At 36.7% G+C, this 20,702-nt stretch overlaps 1 protein-coding gene across 2 annotated transcripts; it reads left to right on the top strand.

The window, feature by feature from the left end:
- The first annotated feature begins 1,019 nt into the window (after window positions 1-1,019).
- On the top strand, window positions 1,020-18,828 carry LOC125871025 (uncharacterized). 2 transcript variants are annotated; one of them, XM_049551605.1, is made up of 9 exons: window positions 1,020-1,235; window positions 1,364-1,451; window positions 3,231-3,310; window positions 6,297-6,399; window positions 6,494-6,650; window positions 8,868-8,996; window positions 9,172-9,258; window positions 16,280-16,343; window positions 18,259-18,828. In XM_049551605.1, exons 1-9 carry the CDS (start codon window positions 1,142-1,144, stop codon window positions 18,264-18,266), a joined length of 810 nt encoding a protein of 269 aa, XP_049407562.1. In that variant the 5' UTR covers window positions 1,020-1,141; the 3' UTR covers window positions 18,267-18,828. The 2 variants fall into 2 exon arrangements, with proteins under 2 accessions (XP_049407562.1, XP_049407560.1); XM_049551603.1 differs by having other exon boundaries at window positions 1,022-1,235; window positions 16,299-16,343.
- Window positions 18,829-20,702: the final 1,874 nt, after the last annotated feature.

Raw genomic sequence — 20,702 nt, 5'->3', positions numbered from 1 at the left:
TTAAAATCACCTTGCCGTATATTCCCCTCATACATACAAAGATACATGTATGTTATACAAAAACTCATCCTATCAAAGTCTAACCCTAAATCAAGTAATCAACGAAACTTGATTGATCATAGCAGCCCAAACAGCCCAACGAAACCAAGTAACACGAGCCAAACAATGTGAATCAACAATAGCGCTTGACCCGTAACTAGAGTAGAACCTTCGTTTCCCACCTCGCAGATCCCTGATTTCACAACATGCACACCAGCACGATGTCCCTGATTACCACTAACTCATTCTTGTTAACCAATCAATTCATCCTCCCAAATCAAACCCTAAATTTGAGAGAAAATTTTGATGCATTTTTTACCCTTTTTCGAAAAAACAACTCGTAAAAGAAAACGTCACTTTGAGAAGTCAAAATTTTTTGAGGTTGACTTTAAAAAAAATATGTTATCTCTGCTTTCAAACAAGAAAAATGTTGATGCCATAGTTGATAGCCCATATGCTTGACAAATGTGGTCTTTCTTTAATTGATATTTAAGACTCAGTAACATCAACTAGAAGAATCGAAAGAAATGTTTTGAACCTCAAAAAAATTAGATTGCTTTAATTCGTACAATAATCAAACAAATATTGGAGAGTTAAAAATTGGGTTAGCAAATACTGGAGATAGTGTTTCCATAAGGTAAAAGAAATTTCGTATCCCAAATACTGCTGATTTGGGAGGATGAATTGATAGTTAGAAAGAATGAGTTTGTGGAAATCCTAACTGGCAGCTTAGGTTGAGAGATCAGTCCCACATGACTTGCTATATCATTAACAATTTGGGTTATAAACTTTTGAGGGGTATTTGTGGTTTTTCGAGATAACAGTGAGGGTATTTTTGAGCTCAAAATATAACAGATGATATAAGTGGCCTATTTCACATAGTTCAGGACAATTTTGATCCTTTTCCATTAGTTTATTATTTTTAAAATTTTCAATTTACATCCCAAAAAAGGAGCTATTTCTGCGCTTTGAGCTGTTATTGGACTTGTGCTATCCAGTGAGCCGCTAAACCCAATAAAAAAAAAAAAAGAGAAAAGCTAGTCATTGCAAAATCCCCTAATCTTCTCCTGTTCTTTGGTCGGCAATTGTAGAAGTCAGAGAAATGGCGCTGAAGCTACCAATATCTCGCTGTTACAGTTTCAGCAATAGCTTCTTTTTCTCCTGCAAATTACCATACACTAGTCCAAAGCTCTCTGGTACTTTTCTCTTCTTTTACATATGCACTCTTAGCTCTTTGTAAATGGTTGAAAGTGTTGTTGCAGTTTTCGACTCATTCTTTGTCGGTTTATCTGATGATAATAAGTATTCTACTTGTATTGATTAGCGACATCGTTGAAGTTCAAAATCAGCAATTATCTTTCTGTAAGAGCCTTTGCTTCCGTGACTGAAGAGAAGGGTCAACCAAAGAAAAAGTAATCCTCTCTCTTTCTTGCTTCCTAGTATCATCAATTTGTTCTTCTACCCTAATGTGTATTGCTTCAACTTCCTCAGTTGCCAACTTCTCATTAAAAAAAAAACCCAATAACATGAAAAAAAAAACTGCATACATGTTGAGAATATAATTAAATAATAAAAAGTTTGTTTTCTCTAACGGCTTAAGTTTTTAGATGAGATGGTCACACACTTCAACATGATATCAGAGCAAGAATTTCCACGTGCTTGGACCATGAAAAACAATCAGGCCTGTGCGTGAGGGGCGTGTTGAGAATATAATTAAATAATAAAAAGTATGCTTTCTCTAACAGCTTAAGTTTTCAATTTGAATACTAACACACCAATAAACATAATGGGTGTCTGGAGGATAGAGTTAAAAAAAATAGGTTCAATTAAACCTTTTTTTTTTAGAATGGCACCGTCACATTTTAGCTTAAAATTGGGATAGTAGATGCATTTGTGTTTTACTATTTTGTGTAGATGCTATTCCTTAACTGGCATTGACAGAAATTGTACTAAAGACGTTGACTAGAATTGTGCTTTTACATAACACTTTTCTTATTAGATGTCTCTTCAACCATTCAATTGGACAATTCTCATACTCTTTGCAGTGTATTATTGTACTTTAGTGTCATTTGCCAAATGCATTTTTATATTAGAGATGTGATTTGCTATGTTCAGTTGTACAAATGTTGTCTCGTGAACAACATAGCATTATGTAAACGCACATGACAAATGAGATTTGCATAGAGGGATGATTCCACTTCATTAACTAGAGTCGTTGCATGCTGTCTTTTAACCTTCAAAACTGAAGGATTACCACATTTTACCCTTTCTGATTTTACTTGACGCTATAAATTTAACCAACACTCACTTAAGTTGTATACTTGGTTAGATATGTATATGGATACAAGAAGCTTCCTTGTTTACACATACTATACACTCTTGTGCACTTATGTACTCCACAAATGTCATTCTTGATAAGCAACTTTAATTGCATTCTACTATGTTGATCTTGTTACTGCATTCATACGATTGAACACAATAATATACCAATGAAATCCCACTAGTAGGGTCTATGGAGGGTGGAGTGTATGCAGCCTTACCCCCTTACCCCTGCCTTTGATAGACCCTCGAATCAAGTAAAGCATATCAAACAAGTAGGAAAAGAAAATACAACAAAGAATACCAGTAGCAGCAACAATGAAAAAGAAAACTGAAGGAAAGAAAACAACATGTAATGATAAAATTGAAGTCTTAGACAGTAGGAGAAAAAAACAATAGTATTACTGATCAGGGAAACTAGATAGCGAATGACTACCTACTAACCTTCTACCCTAGTCCTCGACCTCTATATCATTCTATCTAGGGTCATGTCCTCGGCAAGTTGCAGGCCCGATACTTCTTCTGCCTACCTATACCCTCCTCAGGCCCACCATAACCACCATCATGCTGTAGACACCAAAAAACTATCAATCCTTGAGGCCTGAAGTTTTCCTCCCCACAGGTAAATTAAGCTTACTCGATCATCATCGATAGAGCTTCATTTCTTTATTGAAGTCTCTTATAGAACATGTCCTTTCTTCTGCCTGGGATTGTTACACACTTTTAGCTGCTTCAGTGGCTGTTTCACTATACCGAAGCTTGTATTAATGTTCCTCAAATAGAGCTCAAAGCTCCTTTTGTATGTAATTTATTGATAACTTTCGGTCCTTTTCCTACCATAATATTGATCAAGTGTTCGTATGATTCATTAGGAAAAGGAGACTGGATGAATTGTGTTTGGAGAGGTTTCAGCAATACAGCCGGACATTTATACAGTCATGGATCCTTCAAGGTAGTTGATATTCATTAAGTCTTTTTGATACCTTTTTTTGATGTCTTGATTCCTGCCGAATGCCAATATGATAAGTAGAAGATCTGGATTGCTTAGTATCATTTAGCTTTTGGTAATCAAACCTGTTTATTGCATTTCTTGTTGCAGAGTAAAGAGACTTCTCGTCTATGTTCTTTCAATTTGTTTGAGCTGTCTAGAGTTAGAATGTTATTCTTGATGGGAAGTGTTGCAAGGTAGAATAACATTATTTGAGTAGAGTCTGTAAAAATAGTCTAGCTATCATTAGAAAGGACATCATCACACTAGTAGAATAGTCACTGAAATTTTCAGAAGATGTTTCAAGAAATATAATACTATAACAGACATATCAATGCTTAATTATTTATTTTCGGATGTCAATTTGTCTTATTGAAGAGTATGCCTTTATTTCTGTGAAGAAATGGAAGTTAGGCCTAACTAAACCCAAAAAACTAGCTCATCAGAGGATGATTGCTAATATCATATAATGTGACCACAACCCATTTCCTCATCCAATGTGGGACTTAACATTCCCCCGCTTGCTCAAGACAACTGGAGCGTGGATAACATAACACAGGGGACAACAGTGAGAAATATAATAACAAGGACGAAGGATTGGTGGATCTGGCTCTTATATCATGTGATATGCTGATGCTTCACTGGTTTCTTGTGATGCTGATATCAACCAATTGAAAGATATAAGAACCATTCTGGTGATTTTTGAAGCAGTATCAGGGCCATGTATAAACTGGAACAAGAGTATGCTTTTCCCAGTCAACAAAGTGGACAACATCCAAGTGTTAGCAGGAGTTCTAGGATGTGAGGTGGGATCCTTACCTACTGTGTATCTAGGGCTGTCTTTGGGTGCAAATAGTAAAGCTCTGGAAATCTGGAACGGTGTTATAGAAAGGTGTGAAAAAAGGCTTTCTAACTGGAAGGGGCAATATTTATCATTGGGTGGCAGGATCATTCTAGTCAATAGTGTATTGGATGCTCTCCCTACCTATGTCATGTCTTTGTTTCCTATCCCTTCTGAGGTTTTGAAAAGATTAGATTCCTTAAGGAGGAATTTCATTTGGCAAGGCAACAAAGAAAAGAAAGCAATTCATTTGGTCAAATGGGAATGCCTCATCACCAGCAAAAAGGATGGAGAACTTGGCATTAGAGACCTCAAAGCCCATAATCAAAGCTTGTTGATGAAATGGTTATGGAGATATTACTTGGAGACTAATGCATTATGGAGGAGATTTGTACATGATAAATATGGCCAAGATGACCAGTGGTGCTCTAATTCTCTGGATTGTCCCTTTGGAGTTTGGAGAGCCATTAGATCTTTTTGGCCACTTTTGGCTGGAAAAATCAGTTTCAAAGTTGGCAACGGGAGGAAAATTCTCTTTTGGCATGACAACTGGCTTGGGCACGGTCCTTTAAAAGTTCTGTTCTCTGATTTCTACACTATTGCTACTTTACCAGATATTAACCTTGAATCAGCTAAAGGACTACATGGTTGGAATATCACTTTTAGAAGATTATTACATGATTGGGAATTAGAAAGAGTCGTGGACTTGTTCAAGACCTTGGAATCTTTCCAAGGCTTCAAAGAATCTGAGGATACGTTGTGCTGGAAATCTGGAAGTGATGGAGTCTACACTGTCAAATCTGCATACAAATACCAGATTAGACAAAATGCACAATTTGACCAGTGGCCATGAAAGTTCATCTGGAAGACTAAGGCCCCTTACAAAGTCCTATGTTTTGCTTGGATTGTAGCAAGAGAAGCATGCCTCACTCAAGAAAACTTAAGAAGGGTGGGGGGGTGTTCATCTATGCTCTAGATGTTGTATGTGTGGTGCAGCCAGAGAAAACAATAGCCATCAGTTTCTACATTGTCCTATAACTGGACAATTGTGACAACTTCTTTTGAACTTGGTAGGACTAAGATGGTCTATGTCAGCAACAAACTGTGATTTATTGAAGTGTTGGAACTATAATGGCGGTGCAGTGAGACAAAAGAAGTGGTGGAAACTTGTCCCAACTTGTATATGGTGGACAATTTGGAAGGAGAGGAACTACAAAATTTTTGAAGACAAAAGCAATCCTGTGCAGAAAGTCAAGATGAATTGTATTCTTTTGTTTCTTTTTTGGTGTAAAGAAAACTATGTAGAGGAGACTGAACCACTAGTTGATATGATAGGATCCTTGTGAAGCTGTAGTCCTAAGCATGGTTGGGTTTTTGTAATTGTAAATAGCACTGCCATGGTGCAGATCTAATTCATATATATATATATATATACATATATACATGTTACCAATCTCAAAAATAATAATAATGTGAGAAATATGACACGGAAGAAAGCATGAAGAATATAATCATTACATACATAATATTTGTAAATAGGAGTGTGCTTTTTCCTAAAACTTTAAGTAGTTAGAGAGAGCACACTTTAATTTACTTAATTATGTCTTTAATATGCCCCTCAAGTGCAGGCATAAATCTTTTTATTAACTAAGTATGTGGACATTCTTCGTGATAATGGGTGGTAGTGAGACTCGAAGCATGAACCTTTGTCTGCTCTAGTACCATGTTAGTAAATGGACCTGAGCCTAACCCAACCTTGAAAGTTAGCTCATGAAGGAAGGATTGTCCAAGAGGAGACCACAATCCATTTCCTCAACCAATGTAGGACTTACTGATTTCTTTTTCCAACACTTTAGTTTCTCTTAATCTCTTGTCTTGTATCTCAACCTCACACATAGCTCCTCTTCGGGCTCATTAATGTCCAACTCCAAAAATTTATCCAAATCGTCTTATAGTATTTATGAATTCCTACTTTATGTCGGATTGACAACTTATTGTTACTTCTTTGCTTAAACTTTTCTTTCAAGTTGATATATTCTAACTAGCAGTTGGTTTGCTTATGTCACTCTGCCTCCATCTCCTTAACTCCCAATAATTTTTCTAGCTTAGGCAAAGTGTTTGTAGATGGAAAAGTTGTTACCAAAGCAGGGACTCAAATCCCTGATAAAGCTGTTGTGGAGATCATGGCCGAAATTCCAAAATACGTATGCAGGTGAGTATTCCTACACTGAGCCTATATTTTTATTTTTGACATACTTGGCAGAAATCTTAGCAGCTCTTTGACTTGCTTGTTGATGTTTACTCAGAGGAGGACATAAACTGGAGGCTGCAATTGAAAACCTGGGGATTGATGTCACAGGAAAAGTAGCTCTTGATTCAGGATTGTCTACTGGAGGATTTACTGATTGTTTGCTTCAGTATGGAGCTTCATTTGTCTATGGAGTTGATGTAGGATATGGACAGGTAACATTACTAGACTTAAAAAAGCTGATGCTCATAAAGGTTCTACTTTTTTTAATCTTCTTTTACTGGTTTCAATTACACAAGTTAAGGTCCCGAGTTGTCCAATTTGAGATGTCTGAATACAAAATGGAAAGGATGTTGAATATACATGGTGCCATGCTTGTTGGAGGCTTGGAGCAGCTCTAGCGAGTATCAGTTTTTTTTTTCTTTTGTAAAATGATAGAGGAGAAAAGGAACGTTGTGTCCAATTGCATCGCCAAAATTCTAGTGCAATGTGCAAGTTAGAAAAGGAGGGAAAAAATTGTAAGACCCATAAAACTTGTTATAATAAAATGAGAAAATGGTCTAAAGCCCCCCCAATCTATACCCGAAATCCCAACTACATACTCCAACTTCACGGGTGTCCTATCACCCCCCTGAACTGTTTAAAACTAAAATAATTTACTCCCTAGACGCTTACGTGGCACATTGAGTGTATCTCACTCTCTTAGAGAGAGTGAGGATCAACACATATAATAAAACTTTATTTTTGAAATTTTCATAAATATGTGTATTTTTAGTTTTTTCTTATTAATTTTCTTTCTTCTTCACAACATAAATCAAATCTCTCCACCATTCACCTTCTCTAAGCCGCCGCAACCGTCACATTCTTTGAATTCACCATGGAATTTCATTATTCCTCTTGATTCTAGAATTTTGATTTTTCAATTTGCGCATGAAATTAGGAAATTTTGAAAACCACCTCTTAATAGCAATTTGATTGAGCATGGCAGCACCAAAGTTCTTCACCATCTTGAAATCATTCCTATCACTAAATTAATTGATACACCACAAATCATTTATAGCAATTTCATCCATTACTCTCCATAATCAAGAACTATATATCAATTTTTTTTGATTTATGCACCAAAAATCTTTTAAATCAAAGCAAATTATGCTTAATACATGAACACCCAAATGATTTTCTTCAATATACTTTGAATATGAAGATAATTTTTGATCCTATATTTAATACCCAACAGATCCACGACAATTTTAATAACTGGTCCTTTTCCTATGCATCTGAAAAGTTAGCGTCTGTTCTTCATCTTCTTCATGCCATTACTCTGAAATTTGATGCAAAACCACCCTAAATCATCTCCAAACTGCCTTAAATTTTAGATATAAGCTTCCCTCGATGTTTCCAACCTTTTGATATATTACCCACTCAAAACGGTGCTCGTTTGTGGCAAGTTGAATTGTTAGCTCAAGCTTTTAAACTAATTTTAATGGAGGTTTCAAGCTCGTCGATTTCCATGAAATTTCGGGCGTTTCTTTAAATTTGATAACCACAGCCATAAACTCAATCAAACTCAATGTATTCAACTTCAAATAATTAACAACCATCTATGTTATCAACATGTTTCAAATTGAAGATCCAAAGTACATTCATAAACTTTTGATGTTTTTGACATTAAATTGCTTTTTTAAATAATAAGTCAAAAAGGAAAAAGAATTAAAAAAAAGTTTTAAATAAAATTTCTACAGAGCGTGAGTCTCACCCATTAGCATAGATGTGGTTATGACGTTTTATGGGTGTAATAATTCCTGTTTTAAACAGTTCAGGGGGGTTGATAGGACACCCGTGAAGTTGGAGTGTGTAGTTGGAATTTTGGGTATAAATTGGGGGGGATTTGGACCATTTTCTCTAATAAAATTAAATTGCAAAGATATAAATCATAAATGAATAGTTACGAACACCACCATTATTAAAAAAATCATAAGTAAAAGTAGTTTTCTGTACGAAGCAAAGCTGAGTTGTAGCTGCTCGAAATTGTAACCTGAAATTACTTCTAGCATAAAATAGCGGTGCAGGTGGAATAAGGCAGTAATGGTTAATGTTTTGATGAATCAATTTTCTGTTTCCCTTTTTGGAAAGTATGCTAGTGACAGTGATGGCCCATAAAGAAAATTATTTTTACACACCAAATCGTAGAGCATTGAGCAAGAAACCATTCGAATGTTTGAATGTACTGTCGTTTTGAAAAACTTCCAGTATGCTTTGAATTTAAGTTCATCAGTTCAAAAAATCCTGAATAATGAGATTTTCCTTCTACTTTTGGCCATTAAATAACAGCTTCTTTAAAATTAATTAGTGGCCAAGCAGTCTGGGATCATCTTTAAATTGCTGATCATTTAGTTATTTATATTTGTAAAGGCTTGCTGATTTCTTCACAGGTGGCAGATAAAATTCGTCGAGATGAGCGTGTAAGCGTTATCGAGCGTACAAACTTGAGATACCTTTCTGAACTCCCACAAAAGGTTGACTTAGTAACTTTGGACCTCTCCTTTATTTCGATACTTCTGGTAAGCTTTTTCTTCTCCAAAATGCTACCAATGTTATAGTTTTAATGTAGTTTCCTACATTAATGATTTAGCATAGAAAACTAGGCTATTTTGTGTATGGTTTATCAGCAATGTTTCTTGCATAGACGGTTTTTGTCAATACCTAGTAATACTCAAATGTTCATTGTCTATCCAGGTGATGCCTGCAGTTGTCAATTTGATGAAGGAGGAAGCTACTTTAGTGACTCTGATTAAACCTCAGTTTGAGGCTCGGAGATCCCAAGTAAGCATTTTTCAGAGATCTCGATCAGCTCTTTTACCCTTCGTAAATGCAGTGTGTGTTGGATAACCCCCCCCCGTTCTAAATCTAATGTTAAAAAAAGGTTGATTTTCTACCAACAATTAATGTTATTTTACATTGAGCGAAATTGTCATGTAATTAATCAACAAAAAATTGCTTACTAAATCTTTCCTTACTTGAGTAATGTAGGAAGCCCTAATATTTAGGCCTTTAACCTATGTTGCTCAGACTCTCCAAAAATGTTGCTGCACCCATGTCAGATTCTTCAAAAAATGCACTACTTTTGACTTTGAGTGTCCAACACGCTCCTGTCAACATTTTGAAGAGTCCGACCAACAACCTTTAACAAAATTTAGAACTTTTCTTATGTAAATCCTTTCCTTATTCGGACTATGCAAAATAATTATATCCTTCAAAAATTGCAGTAAGTCAAAGCCCAAAAAGCTCCTCCTTGCCAAAAAATCACAGAGAAATTTACAGGTGCAACATTCTCCTAATTGCCTTCACAAACAACTGAAGCATACAGTTTTCTATAGTAATTAAGCAACTAAGAGAACCAGTAAATATGTGCTTCTAGTTCAATTAAAAAGCAAATACTTGTACCAAGAGACAAGAATTTGTTGCATATTTATGTCGTGGAATCAATATTCCAAAAATTTACTCTTTAACTAATATTCTATAACTCAACCATGTGTTTTCATAATATTTATATGATTTTGAAATTTTTTGTACTCATTAACAAAGAGTACATGTGTAACGCACGTACCTATAGACTAGTAAATAAATAGAAGTGTTACTTCTTACCAACATTTTAAATCTCAAAGCTCTTATTTGCTTTGCTTAGAGAGGGAAATTGATCAAGTCTAAGGTTGGTGTATTTGTGAGAAATATATGAGAAAAATATTATTGAATTGTGTATCTAAATTGTTACATTGAGACCCTATTTATAGACACTACATTGGAATCCTTTTCCAACTAGGATTCCTATTCTTATTCCTATTCCTATTCCTATTCCTATTCTAAGTAGGAAATACTTATTTCTATTCTAACACTCCCCCTCAAGCTGGTGCATACAAATCATATGTACCTAGCTTGTTACAGATGTAATTAATACGAGGACATGTGAGGGACTTGGTGAATATATCTGCAAGCTGATCATTTGACTTCACAAATTTCGTAACAATATCTCCCGAGAGTATCTTTTCTCTGACAAAGTGATAGTCAATCTCAATGTGCTTAGTCCTTTCATGAAACACTGGATTTGATGCAATATGAAAAGCCGCTTGATTATCACACACAAGTTCTATCTGATCAATTTTGCCAAATTTTAGTTCTCCCAACAATTGTTTGATCCAAACTAGCTCACAAATTGCTGTCGCCATTGCTCGATATTCTGATTCCGCACTAGATCGAGCAACCACATTCTGTTTCTTACTCTTCCACGACACCAAATTACCTCCTACTAAAACACAATATCCGGATGTCGAACGTCTGTCAGAGGGTGATCCTGCCTAATCAACGTCTGTATATCCAATGATATGCTCATGGCCTTGATCCTCAAAGAGTAGTCCTTTACCGGGAGCTGACTTTATATATCGCAGAATACGAACAACTGCTTCCCAATGACTATCACAAGGGGAAGTCATAAACTGACCTACAACACTCACAGGAAAAGATATGTCAGGTCTAGTCACTGTGAGATAATTCAACTTTCCAACAAGCCGTCTATACCTTTCAGGATTACTAAGTGGCTCCCCCTGTCCTGGAAGGAGTTTAACATTCGGATCCATAGGAGTGTCAATTTGCATCCCATCATTCCTGTCTCCTTAAGAATGTCTAAGGCATACTTGCATTGAGAAATAACAATACCTGATCTAGACTGAGCAACCTCAATACCTAGAAAATACTTCAATCTGCCAAGGTCTTTAGTCTGGAAGTGCTTAAAGAGATGTTGCTTCAAATCGGTGATACCATCTTGATCATTACCGGTGATAACAATATCATCAACGTAAACAACCAAATAGATACATCGACTTGGTGCAGAATGCCGATAAAACACAGAGTGATCAGCTCCACTATGAGTCATGCCAAACTCCTGAATTACTGTGCTGAACTTCCCAAACCAAGCTCGAGGAGACTGTTTCAGACCATAGAGTGACCTACGCAATTGACATACAAGGCTACTAAACTCCCCCTGAGCAACAAAACTAGGTGGTTGCTCCATATAGACTTCTTCCTCAAGATCACCAAGCAGAAAAGCATTCTTAATGTCCAATGGATGAAGAGGCCAATGACGAACGACAGTCATAGATAGAAAAAGACGAACATATGCTATTTTAGCCACAGGAGCGAAAGTGTCACTATAATCTAGCCCAAATATCTGGGTATACCATTTGGCGACAAGGCGTGCCTTAAGTTGATCAACTTGACCGTCTGGACCAATTTTGACTGCATAAACCCAACGACAACCAACAGTAGATTTACCTGCAGGAAGGGAGACAAGCTCCCAAGTACCACTTTGATGTAAAGCAGACATCTCATCAACCATAGCCTGCCTCCATCCAGAATGACAAAGTGCTTCACCTGTAGTCTTAGGAATGAAAATAGAGGACAAGGACGACACAAAGGCATAACGGGGTGATGATAGACGATGATAACTTAAGAAGGTGTAATATGGGTTAGTATTTCGAGTGGATCGTATACCTTTTTGAAGTGCAAGCGGTTGGCTAGGAGGAGGCAAGTCCGCAGTAGGAGCAGGGTCCGACGCATGACATGAATCATCTAGGACTAGGGTTGGACGTGGACGGCGATGATAAGTTAGTAGTGGTGGCACTACAACTGGAGATGTAGAAATAACCGTAGATTCCTCAAAGGTTGGCATAGGTAAAACCTCAGGTAAGGGTAAGACCATAGAGACATCAGGATGATTAGAAGATGTATAGTAAGGCTGAGACTCAAAAAATGTAACATCAGCGGACATAAGGTATCGATGAAGATCATGTGAATAACAACGATACCCTTTTTGGACTCGAGAGTAACCAAGAAAGACACATTTGAGGGCATGAAGAGCTAATTTATCTTTTCCTGGGGCTAAGTTATGAACAAAACATGTGCTCCCAAAGACACGAGGAGGGATAGGATAGAGATGTGACTGAGGAAACAGTATGGAATGGGGAACCTGATTCTGAATAGAAGAAGAGGGCATTCTATTTATCAAATAACAAGACGTAAGAACTGTATCTCCCCAAAAACGCAGCGGAACATTGGATTCAAGGAGAAGAGTACGAGCGGTCTCAATAAGATGCCGATTTTTTCTTTCAGCTACATCGTTTTGTTGAGGGGTGTATGGACAAGTAGTCTAGTGAATAATGCCTTGGTGAGTCATAAACTCCTGAAATTGGGAGGATAAGTATTCTAAGGCATTATCACTACAAAAAGTACGAATAGAAACACCAAACTGATTTTGTATTTCAGCAAAGAAACTTTTGAAAATAGAAAATAACTCAGAACGATCTTTCATTAAGAAAACCCAAGTACATCTTGAATAATCATCAATGAAACTAACAAAATAACGAAATCCTAAGGTGGAGCTGACTCTACTAGGACCCCAAATATCAGAATGAACTAATGAAAAAATAGACTTTGAACGACCCTCAGTACTACGAGAAAACGTAGCACGAGTGTGTTTCCCAAGTTGACACGACTCACAATCTAATGTGGATAAACTAGACAAACTAGGCACCATCTTTTGCAGTTTGGATAGACTCGGATGTCCCAAACGTTTGTGAATTAGATCTGGGGAATCTGTAACGGAGCATGCTGTTAAGGAATTTGAAGAGGTAAGATAGTAAAGGCCTTGTGATTCATGTCTTGTTCCAATCATCTGTCCCGTACTATGGTCCTGCATGAGAAAAAAATCATCGAAAAAAGTTATGCTACAATGTAGGGCTTTTGTCCAACGACTAACAGATGCTACATTAAAAGGAGAACCAGGGACATAAAGAACAGAGTCTAGGGTGACGGAAGATAGGGGTTTGGCTTTTCCAACCCCTTTTGGTTTTGTTTGGATTCCATTGGCTAAAGTAATAGCTGGAAGAGATTGTGAATAAACAATATCGGATAAGAGTGATTTATTACCAGAGATATGATCAGAAGCCCCAGAGTCCATGACCCATATTCCAAGAGTACTAGATTGCGACACACAAGCAAAAGAATTACCCGCAACAGACACATCAGGTTGTGCAATCGAAACTACTTGTGGAGACGTTTGCTTATTTGCACGATATTGAAGGAACTCATCATATTCTGTTTGAGCAATATGAGCATTATTGGATGGTTGATTAGGTTGAGCACCATATGCTACTGGTGGAGATGTCTGTTTACTTGCACGATTTCGAAGGAACTCATTATATTCCTTTAGAACAATAGGATCATAACTGGGTGGTGGACCATGCAACATATAACATATGTCACGAGTGTGTCCAGGCTTATGACAATGACTACACTTGGATCGAGATTTTCCAAAATGCCCTCCCCCTCACCAATTCTCCATAGACTGATATGCACTCTTTTCAAAGGTTTGAGATGTGAGAATAGAGGAGTCAACAGTGGGTGATGAAACTACTTTGTGACTGGGAGGTGCCGCAAGACGAAGGAGACGAGAGAATAATTCTTCGATTGTAGGAACTGTAGGGCTAGCTAAAATCTGATCACGCACAGAATCATGATCAGGAGGAAGTCCAGCAAGAGTAAGAACTAGAAACAATGTTTGTCTGTGTTCTCGTTGTTTTTCCACATTCGTAGTAACTGGCATCAACGTGTCGAATTCCTCCATGATTGCCTGTACTTGTCCCAAGTAAGTAGACATATCGGATTCTTGTTTCTTTAAGTTGGTCAATCGAGATATCACATCATAGAATCGAGATATGTCATTAGTGTATAAAGCACGAGCCTTTTCCCAAACTGTATAACACGTCTTGAATGGGCGAAACAAGGGCATCAATTTGGAATCAATAGAACGTCATAGGAGACTACATAATTGAGCATCTACTTTCTCCCATTGTGCTTTGGCTTTTGCATCTTCCTCATAAGTCTTGTTCGTTAAGTGATCTTGGACACCTTGACCCTTGCACCACAACTCAACCGAGGAAGCCCAAGATAAATAGTTTGAACTTCCCAATAAAAGTTCTGAAGTGATTATAGGGCTAGAACTTCCAATCCCCATATTTTTAGAACCAAAAACATAAATTTAGCTTGGAAACAACAAAAAAAACAGCTTGGAAATAGCCGGAAAATTCAAATCTCGAAGAAAAAGGTCGCCGGAAACAACCTGGAAATAGCTGGAACCCTAATTCCGTCGATCGGATCTAGTCAAAAATAGTATGGGCCTGGTCGGAATGGCTGGACGACCCCAACTGTCAAAAAAATTCTCAAAAAATATGATCAGAAAAGCCCTCACGCGCCGGCGCGTGAGCCAGATCTCGCCGGGAATTTCCACCTCCAATAGGCGCGTGAGAGCGCGTGGGTTGATGTTTTCCGGTGGTTCTGGCTGGGGTTTGGTCGCGGGAGCTTTCCGAGCCTCGTGGTGGTGTTGTTTTTCGCACAACACCCACAAAAAGAAAAAAGAACAACAAAATCAGACCCAACAGTCACCGGAAATTGACATAGACATACGGTGACTTGTTTGTTCTCACTAATGCTCTGATACCATGTGAGAAATATATGAGAAAAATATTATTGAATTGTGTATCTAAATTGTTACATTGAGATCCTATTTATAGACACTACATTGGAATCCTTTTCCAACTAGGATTCCTATTCTTATTCCTATTCCTATTCCTATTCTAAGTAGGAAATACTTATTTCTATTCTAACAGTATCCATGCAAATTCATGTTTTACATCTCTGATGGACCTCGTTGGTGACCATCTTTTTCATGTTTTACATTACATTGGATGTTGTGTCTCTGGTGATGAAAGCTGAGATGCTTCTATCCAAGTAATTTCATACCTCACTGCTCCCATCCGTCACCCTTCTAAGCTGACCAATCATTTAACATTGGTTAATTGCAGATTAATTGCATGCCTACTTCATCTAAAAGCTTAATCTATTAGAGAAATGACACTTTTATCTATTTATATTAAATCTACAAGATGACCTTGATCACCTTTATGCGGATTTGATTCTTTTCTTGGACCAAGCATGTGAGAAATATTATTGTTGATGGTGGCAGTGAGATATCAGTGTAGGATCTTTGCTTTGCTTTGATACAATGTTGAATTGGTGACGACCTCATCTAAAAGTGTAATAATTTGTCGGTCTGCAACAAATATACTAGAAGGGGGGGAGTTTGAGTGGACTAGACTTGGTAGAGTAGTTTGACTTGATAAATGAACCAATTTTGCTGATGTTTTCTTGTATGTGTGTGGATGTGAAGGATTCTGCATATGGAAATATAGGGTATAAGCATCAGCTTATCAATGTCCTTTAAGCCAAGTAATGCCTCAATCAGATCAACTGAAGCTTAATCATTTGCCTGTCCGTATCTAGTCTTGTGTTAGTACTTCTTTCTAGATGTCTTGGCTTTCATTCTGCTCTTAAGGATGTTTCTCTATGTTAATTTTGTGATTAATTTTGCATGTGAAGGATTCTATGTATGGAAATATAGGTTATAAGGACCGGCTTAGTCAATATGTCTCTCAAGCCTACTGTTGATCTATGTTGCTTGGACTCTTAAGAAATCTCATAGGTTGCATGTCTGATCCTCCATAAGTACTGCGTTTTGGAGGATCTGACACAGGTGTGGCAGGCTTTTTTGGAGAGTCCGAGCAACATAGCTGTTAATTCAATCAGATGAATAGTTGTAGATATTCCACTGATAGCTCAGTTATTTGCACTTACCTGAAGTCTCTTGTATTGGTATTGCTTCCAAGAGGCATTGGGTTTTACTGTGTTCTTAAAGATTAATCTTGTTTTGCAAGATAATTATGTATTTTTGATGTAGACTTTTATAAACATGTTAGGTTGGAGGAGGTGGAATTGTAAGGGATCCCTTGGTCCATCAAGAGGTAAGTATTTCCCAGCCTTTACATTTGGTTTCTTTTGATGCTTTATATAATCTACTCAAAAGCTGATTATTAAGACCTTTTTGGATTTATTCTTCTTGAAAGAAAAGCTGGTTATTAAGACTTTTGCTAAATGATATTAGTATCTTGGCTATTTTGAGGAGGGACAATGGGCTACATTGAACGCAATTGATAGTCTATCCAACTTTTATAATCAGTCAAAAAGTATGAAAAGGGAAGAAAACATTTGGTTAGTGGGAGAATAAAAAAATCCTTTAGCAAGAAATGACATTTGAATCCATGCTATAATGTTTTTTTGGACAACAATTTAGACGAGTAGCTACATTAATTTGTGAAAAATTTTATGGGTGCATTGCTCATATTGTTTACTTGAATGTTAAATATGTTAAGATCTCTCATTTTCTTGTTGATTTATTCTCCTAATGTCTTTTGTCTTAACATGATGCTATTTCAAACAAATGCTCGTGTATATGGCAAAAATATGCTTCCTTTTTAGTCCAACCAAGCCAACCATAAATTATTTGAATTGATAATAGTAATATAAATCCCCTTGGCTAAATAAGTAGGTCAATCAGAGGGAAGTAGCCAGTAAGACTGCTCAACTTTCATCCAGCGCTCTACTGATTTTGTTTCTTATATGAAATAATCTGTTAGTAAAGTGATTGTGTACTCCCTTTGTCCCCATTTGTGATGCACTTTCCTTTTTTAGTATGTACCGAAAAGAATGATACCTTACTATATTTAAAAATTATTTAACTTTAAACTTCTCATTTAACCCTTAATGAGATGATTTGTTGCCACACAAATAACTATTACTCCATCTTTCCCATTTTATATGAGTGTGACTTGGTACGAAGTTTAAGAAAGAAAGTACGACTTTCGAAACTTGTGATCTAAAATAAGTGAGATATTTTTGTGGCTATAAATCATTTCATTAAGGGTAAAATAGATATTTTAAAGTTAAATTGTTACTTAATATAAAAATGTGTTATTCTTTTTATGACTTGAATAAAAAGGAAAGTGAGTCATATAAACTAGGACACTGGGAGTACTGTTTTAGCACACAAGTTTTAAAGAATCTTTCTTAATTTCCATTGCCTGCCAAAATGCATTACATCTATTCTTCCCTGGTTGAGTCCCATAATGTCACGTTCGTGGCTGCATATAATACAGGAGGAAGGGTGAATAGGTCTCTGAGACATTTTTTCATTTGTACCTGGTTTTAGGTTTTCTATGAATCGGATAGATGGTAACTGTCAATGGGTGAAAGAAAGTGAGAGCTCTGACTAGATTAAGGATTTGGATAAAGAGAACGGAATTTTCTGTCAACTCAGATAGGATAGGAAAACCACTGATAGGTTAACCAGCAAAGCAAAGAGCTGGATTTACACACAAATAGCAGCATTCCATTTGATTTTACCTATTTGGGGTCATGGAATAGACTAGGTTTTACGGGCATGTTGTCAGTCTGCTTGTTGTGCTCGGGATGTGCCCTATGGCTGAACTCCTGGAGAAGTCAATTTGGGTTGAGTTATCAGTTCTCAATCTTTTTAGTAGATTTTCCATACTTTATGGGTTAGAGCATTTTTTCCATCAAAGGAGGTACCAAGAATTTTCGCTGTGTGAGCTGCGATGAAAATGATATTTTCACGGTAACCTTCTCAAGGGGAATCTGGAGATGCTGGAATTTCACTTGGTTTAATTGTTATTTCTTCAACATCCCCATCCCAATATCCCATCATCAAACTACTTTTTGTGTTTGGTATACCACAACTTTTAGCAAGAAAAGATAACTGAGAACAATTTTTTTTTTTACTTAGTCACATCTCTTGCTTATAACGGAAGTTCCTCATTTTACTACTGCTGTTATGAGATGCTTACTATTACGGCTGTGCAGGTGATTGAGAGGATCATAAATGGGGTACAAAACCATGGATTTCAATGCGAAGGTTGGGTTGAATCTCCTTTGAAGGGAGCTGAAGGAAATAAAGAATTTCTAGCTTGCTTCAATCGAACAGTCATCAGTGAGGGAGTTGAGAACAGCAAGTCTAGCTAACATTTGGAATCAACCATGTATGAACAGTCATCAGTAAGAGAAGTTGAGAAACAGTAAGCCTATGTAACATTTGGGATAAAACATGTATTGTACGGACATGCTGGATAACTCCCAAAAGTATTAAAGAGCACAACTTCTAGAGGTGCTTGGAGTCCAATCAGTGACGTGGATTCATAATTTTGAAGTTGGATGGCTAGATAGTTTATGATGGAGGGCCTTTTGAGTGTAGTCCGTTCTTATCTGACTATAAACAATGAACATGATGCAGTTTTAGCAATGACCAGCATGACTACACTTGCAGAGACAATCGGTTAAAACCAAATATTCATTTGCTGTTCTCCTGAATTGCGCAGTTTTGAGTCTACTAAACTCTTGGTCTAGGTGAAAGGTACGAGGACAGAGTAGGATGGGATTGAATAGTGTTGATGCAATGCATTGGTAATTCTTTCGCTTAGAAGTCTTTTTAACGAGTGCACGCGTTAAAACTCATCTTGTTGCTACTTGCCGGACTAAGGAGGTAGTTAATAAGAAAAGAATTATCAACAGAGATTTAGTGTGATACTATCTAATAGTCTAATGTCAATTTGTGCGAGGATGAAAACTAAGTCATACATTGATGTAATGTCAAATCTGAGGTAAAGGTAAGGGTTAGTAAAGTATACACACGTAGCCAGATCAAGGTGCAGAGTGAAATTCCCTATTTAGAGGACCAATCACTTAGGGATACATATCTTACCAACTTTGCATGTAAGACACTAGGAAAGGATTACTATTATTAGGATTACCGCGTTAAGAGCTTATGGGGAACACGTCCACCCTAGTTTCTCTCTTATATTGATAACTCGAAGTTTGAATCTTGCTCACTTGTTACTTAAAACAACAATCAGTTATTTGTTTCACAATCCCCCCTTTATTTACTTGTCTCGGAAATAAATTGACTAAACGAATATAATAGTGAGTTAAGTTTAAGTTTGAACCGTATTCCTCATGGGATCGACCCCAACCTACAAGTTGGGTTCTTTATTTGACAACGATCACTTATACTTCTTTAGGGAGGTGTAATTTGAGTGTATCAAATTTTGGCGCCGCTGTCGGGGAATAAGGCTTTTGGATTAAGTTTAACTACATTATTGAATTTTAGTCAATTATTTCCTAATTTTACGTTTTCCTTTGTTTTTATTTTCTACAGGTTTCTACTCTAGTGTATGCCAAGTATCCATGATTGTTTAGCACTATTGAGAAACACAATTACCCTTATGTGACATCGATTCCAATCTTCACACTCCTAGATGGTTAATTACTTGAATTCCCAATTTTTTGTTTAATTGTGACATTTGATACTATAAACTCTTTTAGTAAATTTGGTCAATCATCCACACATTTGTCTTAACCTACTACAATGAACAAGTCTGCATTCTTAATTTCTTAGTTGAATTCTTATCATTATATCATTCCTTGTGGTATTCGACCACGACTCTTAGTTATGTATTTTTATCGACAACGATTGCTTACTCTTCGAATTTGTTTTGAGAGTAGTTTGAGCGATATCAGTATAATATAAATCCGAAGGGAAATGGTTTCGGCTAGTGATGTGATATAAAGCCGAAGAAAAATGATTCCGGCAAGAGTTAATTATTATGACTTGACGCATTTTGATACTTGTGTAGGTTAAAAGTCTTGTACCGTGTGATTTCTCTTCTTCTTCTCCTCCTATTTTCGAGGCTTGTCAAAGAACTTTTGAGAGGTAGTTGTTTGTCATTCCGGTGGACTCTCTTGTTCTTATTTTATACTTTGTTCTATTCTAGAATCAAAGACATTGAGACTTGTAATTATCTTTCATTTTCGTACTTTATGTATTAGTGACTTGGACACGTGCCAATTAGGTTTGGGGGTTATAATAAAATGAATAAGTTTTCCATTTTTATCTTATTCTTGTTTTACTTTCCACATTTCTTTCGTTTCGTTGCATTTCAGACAGAAATAACTTGGTGGAAATAGACAAGTGTCATCACGTCCATTTTTGAATCGTGACATCATGACACTTGTTACTTTCATCTATAAATGGGATGAGGATGACCACACTACAATCAACATGGGTTGGGGTTCTATAATGGGATTGTCCCACATTTAGCAACAGTTCTCAAGTTCAAAATTTGAATATACAAAAAATCATGTTAAAGTGTAAAACAATGCACGATCTAGATTTAATTGAAAATGCAATGTCGAATTACCGACTTTACTTTGGTCAAAACAAATCTTTTGAAATAAACTAATGGGAAAACTAA

Source organism: Solanum stenotomum, chromosome 7 (assembly GCF_019186545.1).
Source record: "Solanum stenotomum isolate F172 chromosome 7, ASM1918654v1, whole genome shotgun sequence".
NCBI lineage: Eukaryota > Viridiplantae > Streptophyta > Magnoliopsida > Solanales > Solanaceae > Solanum > Solanum stenotomum.
Note: the sequence above shows the minus strand (reverse complement) of the source record. Positions and strands in the feature narration are given on the sequence as shown.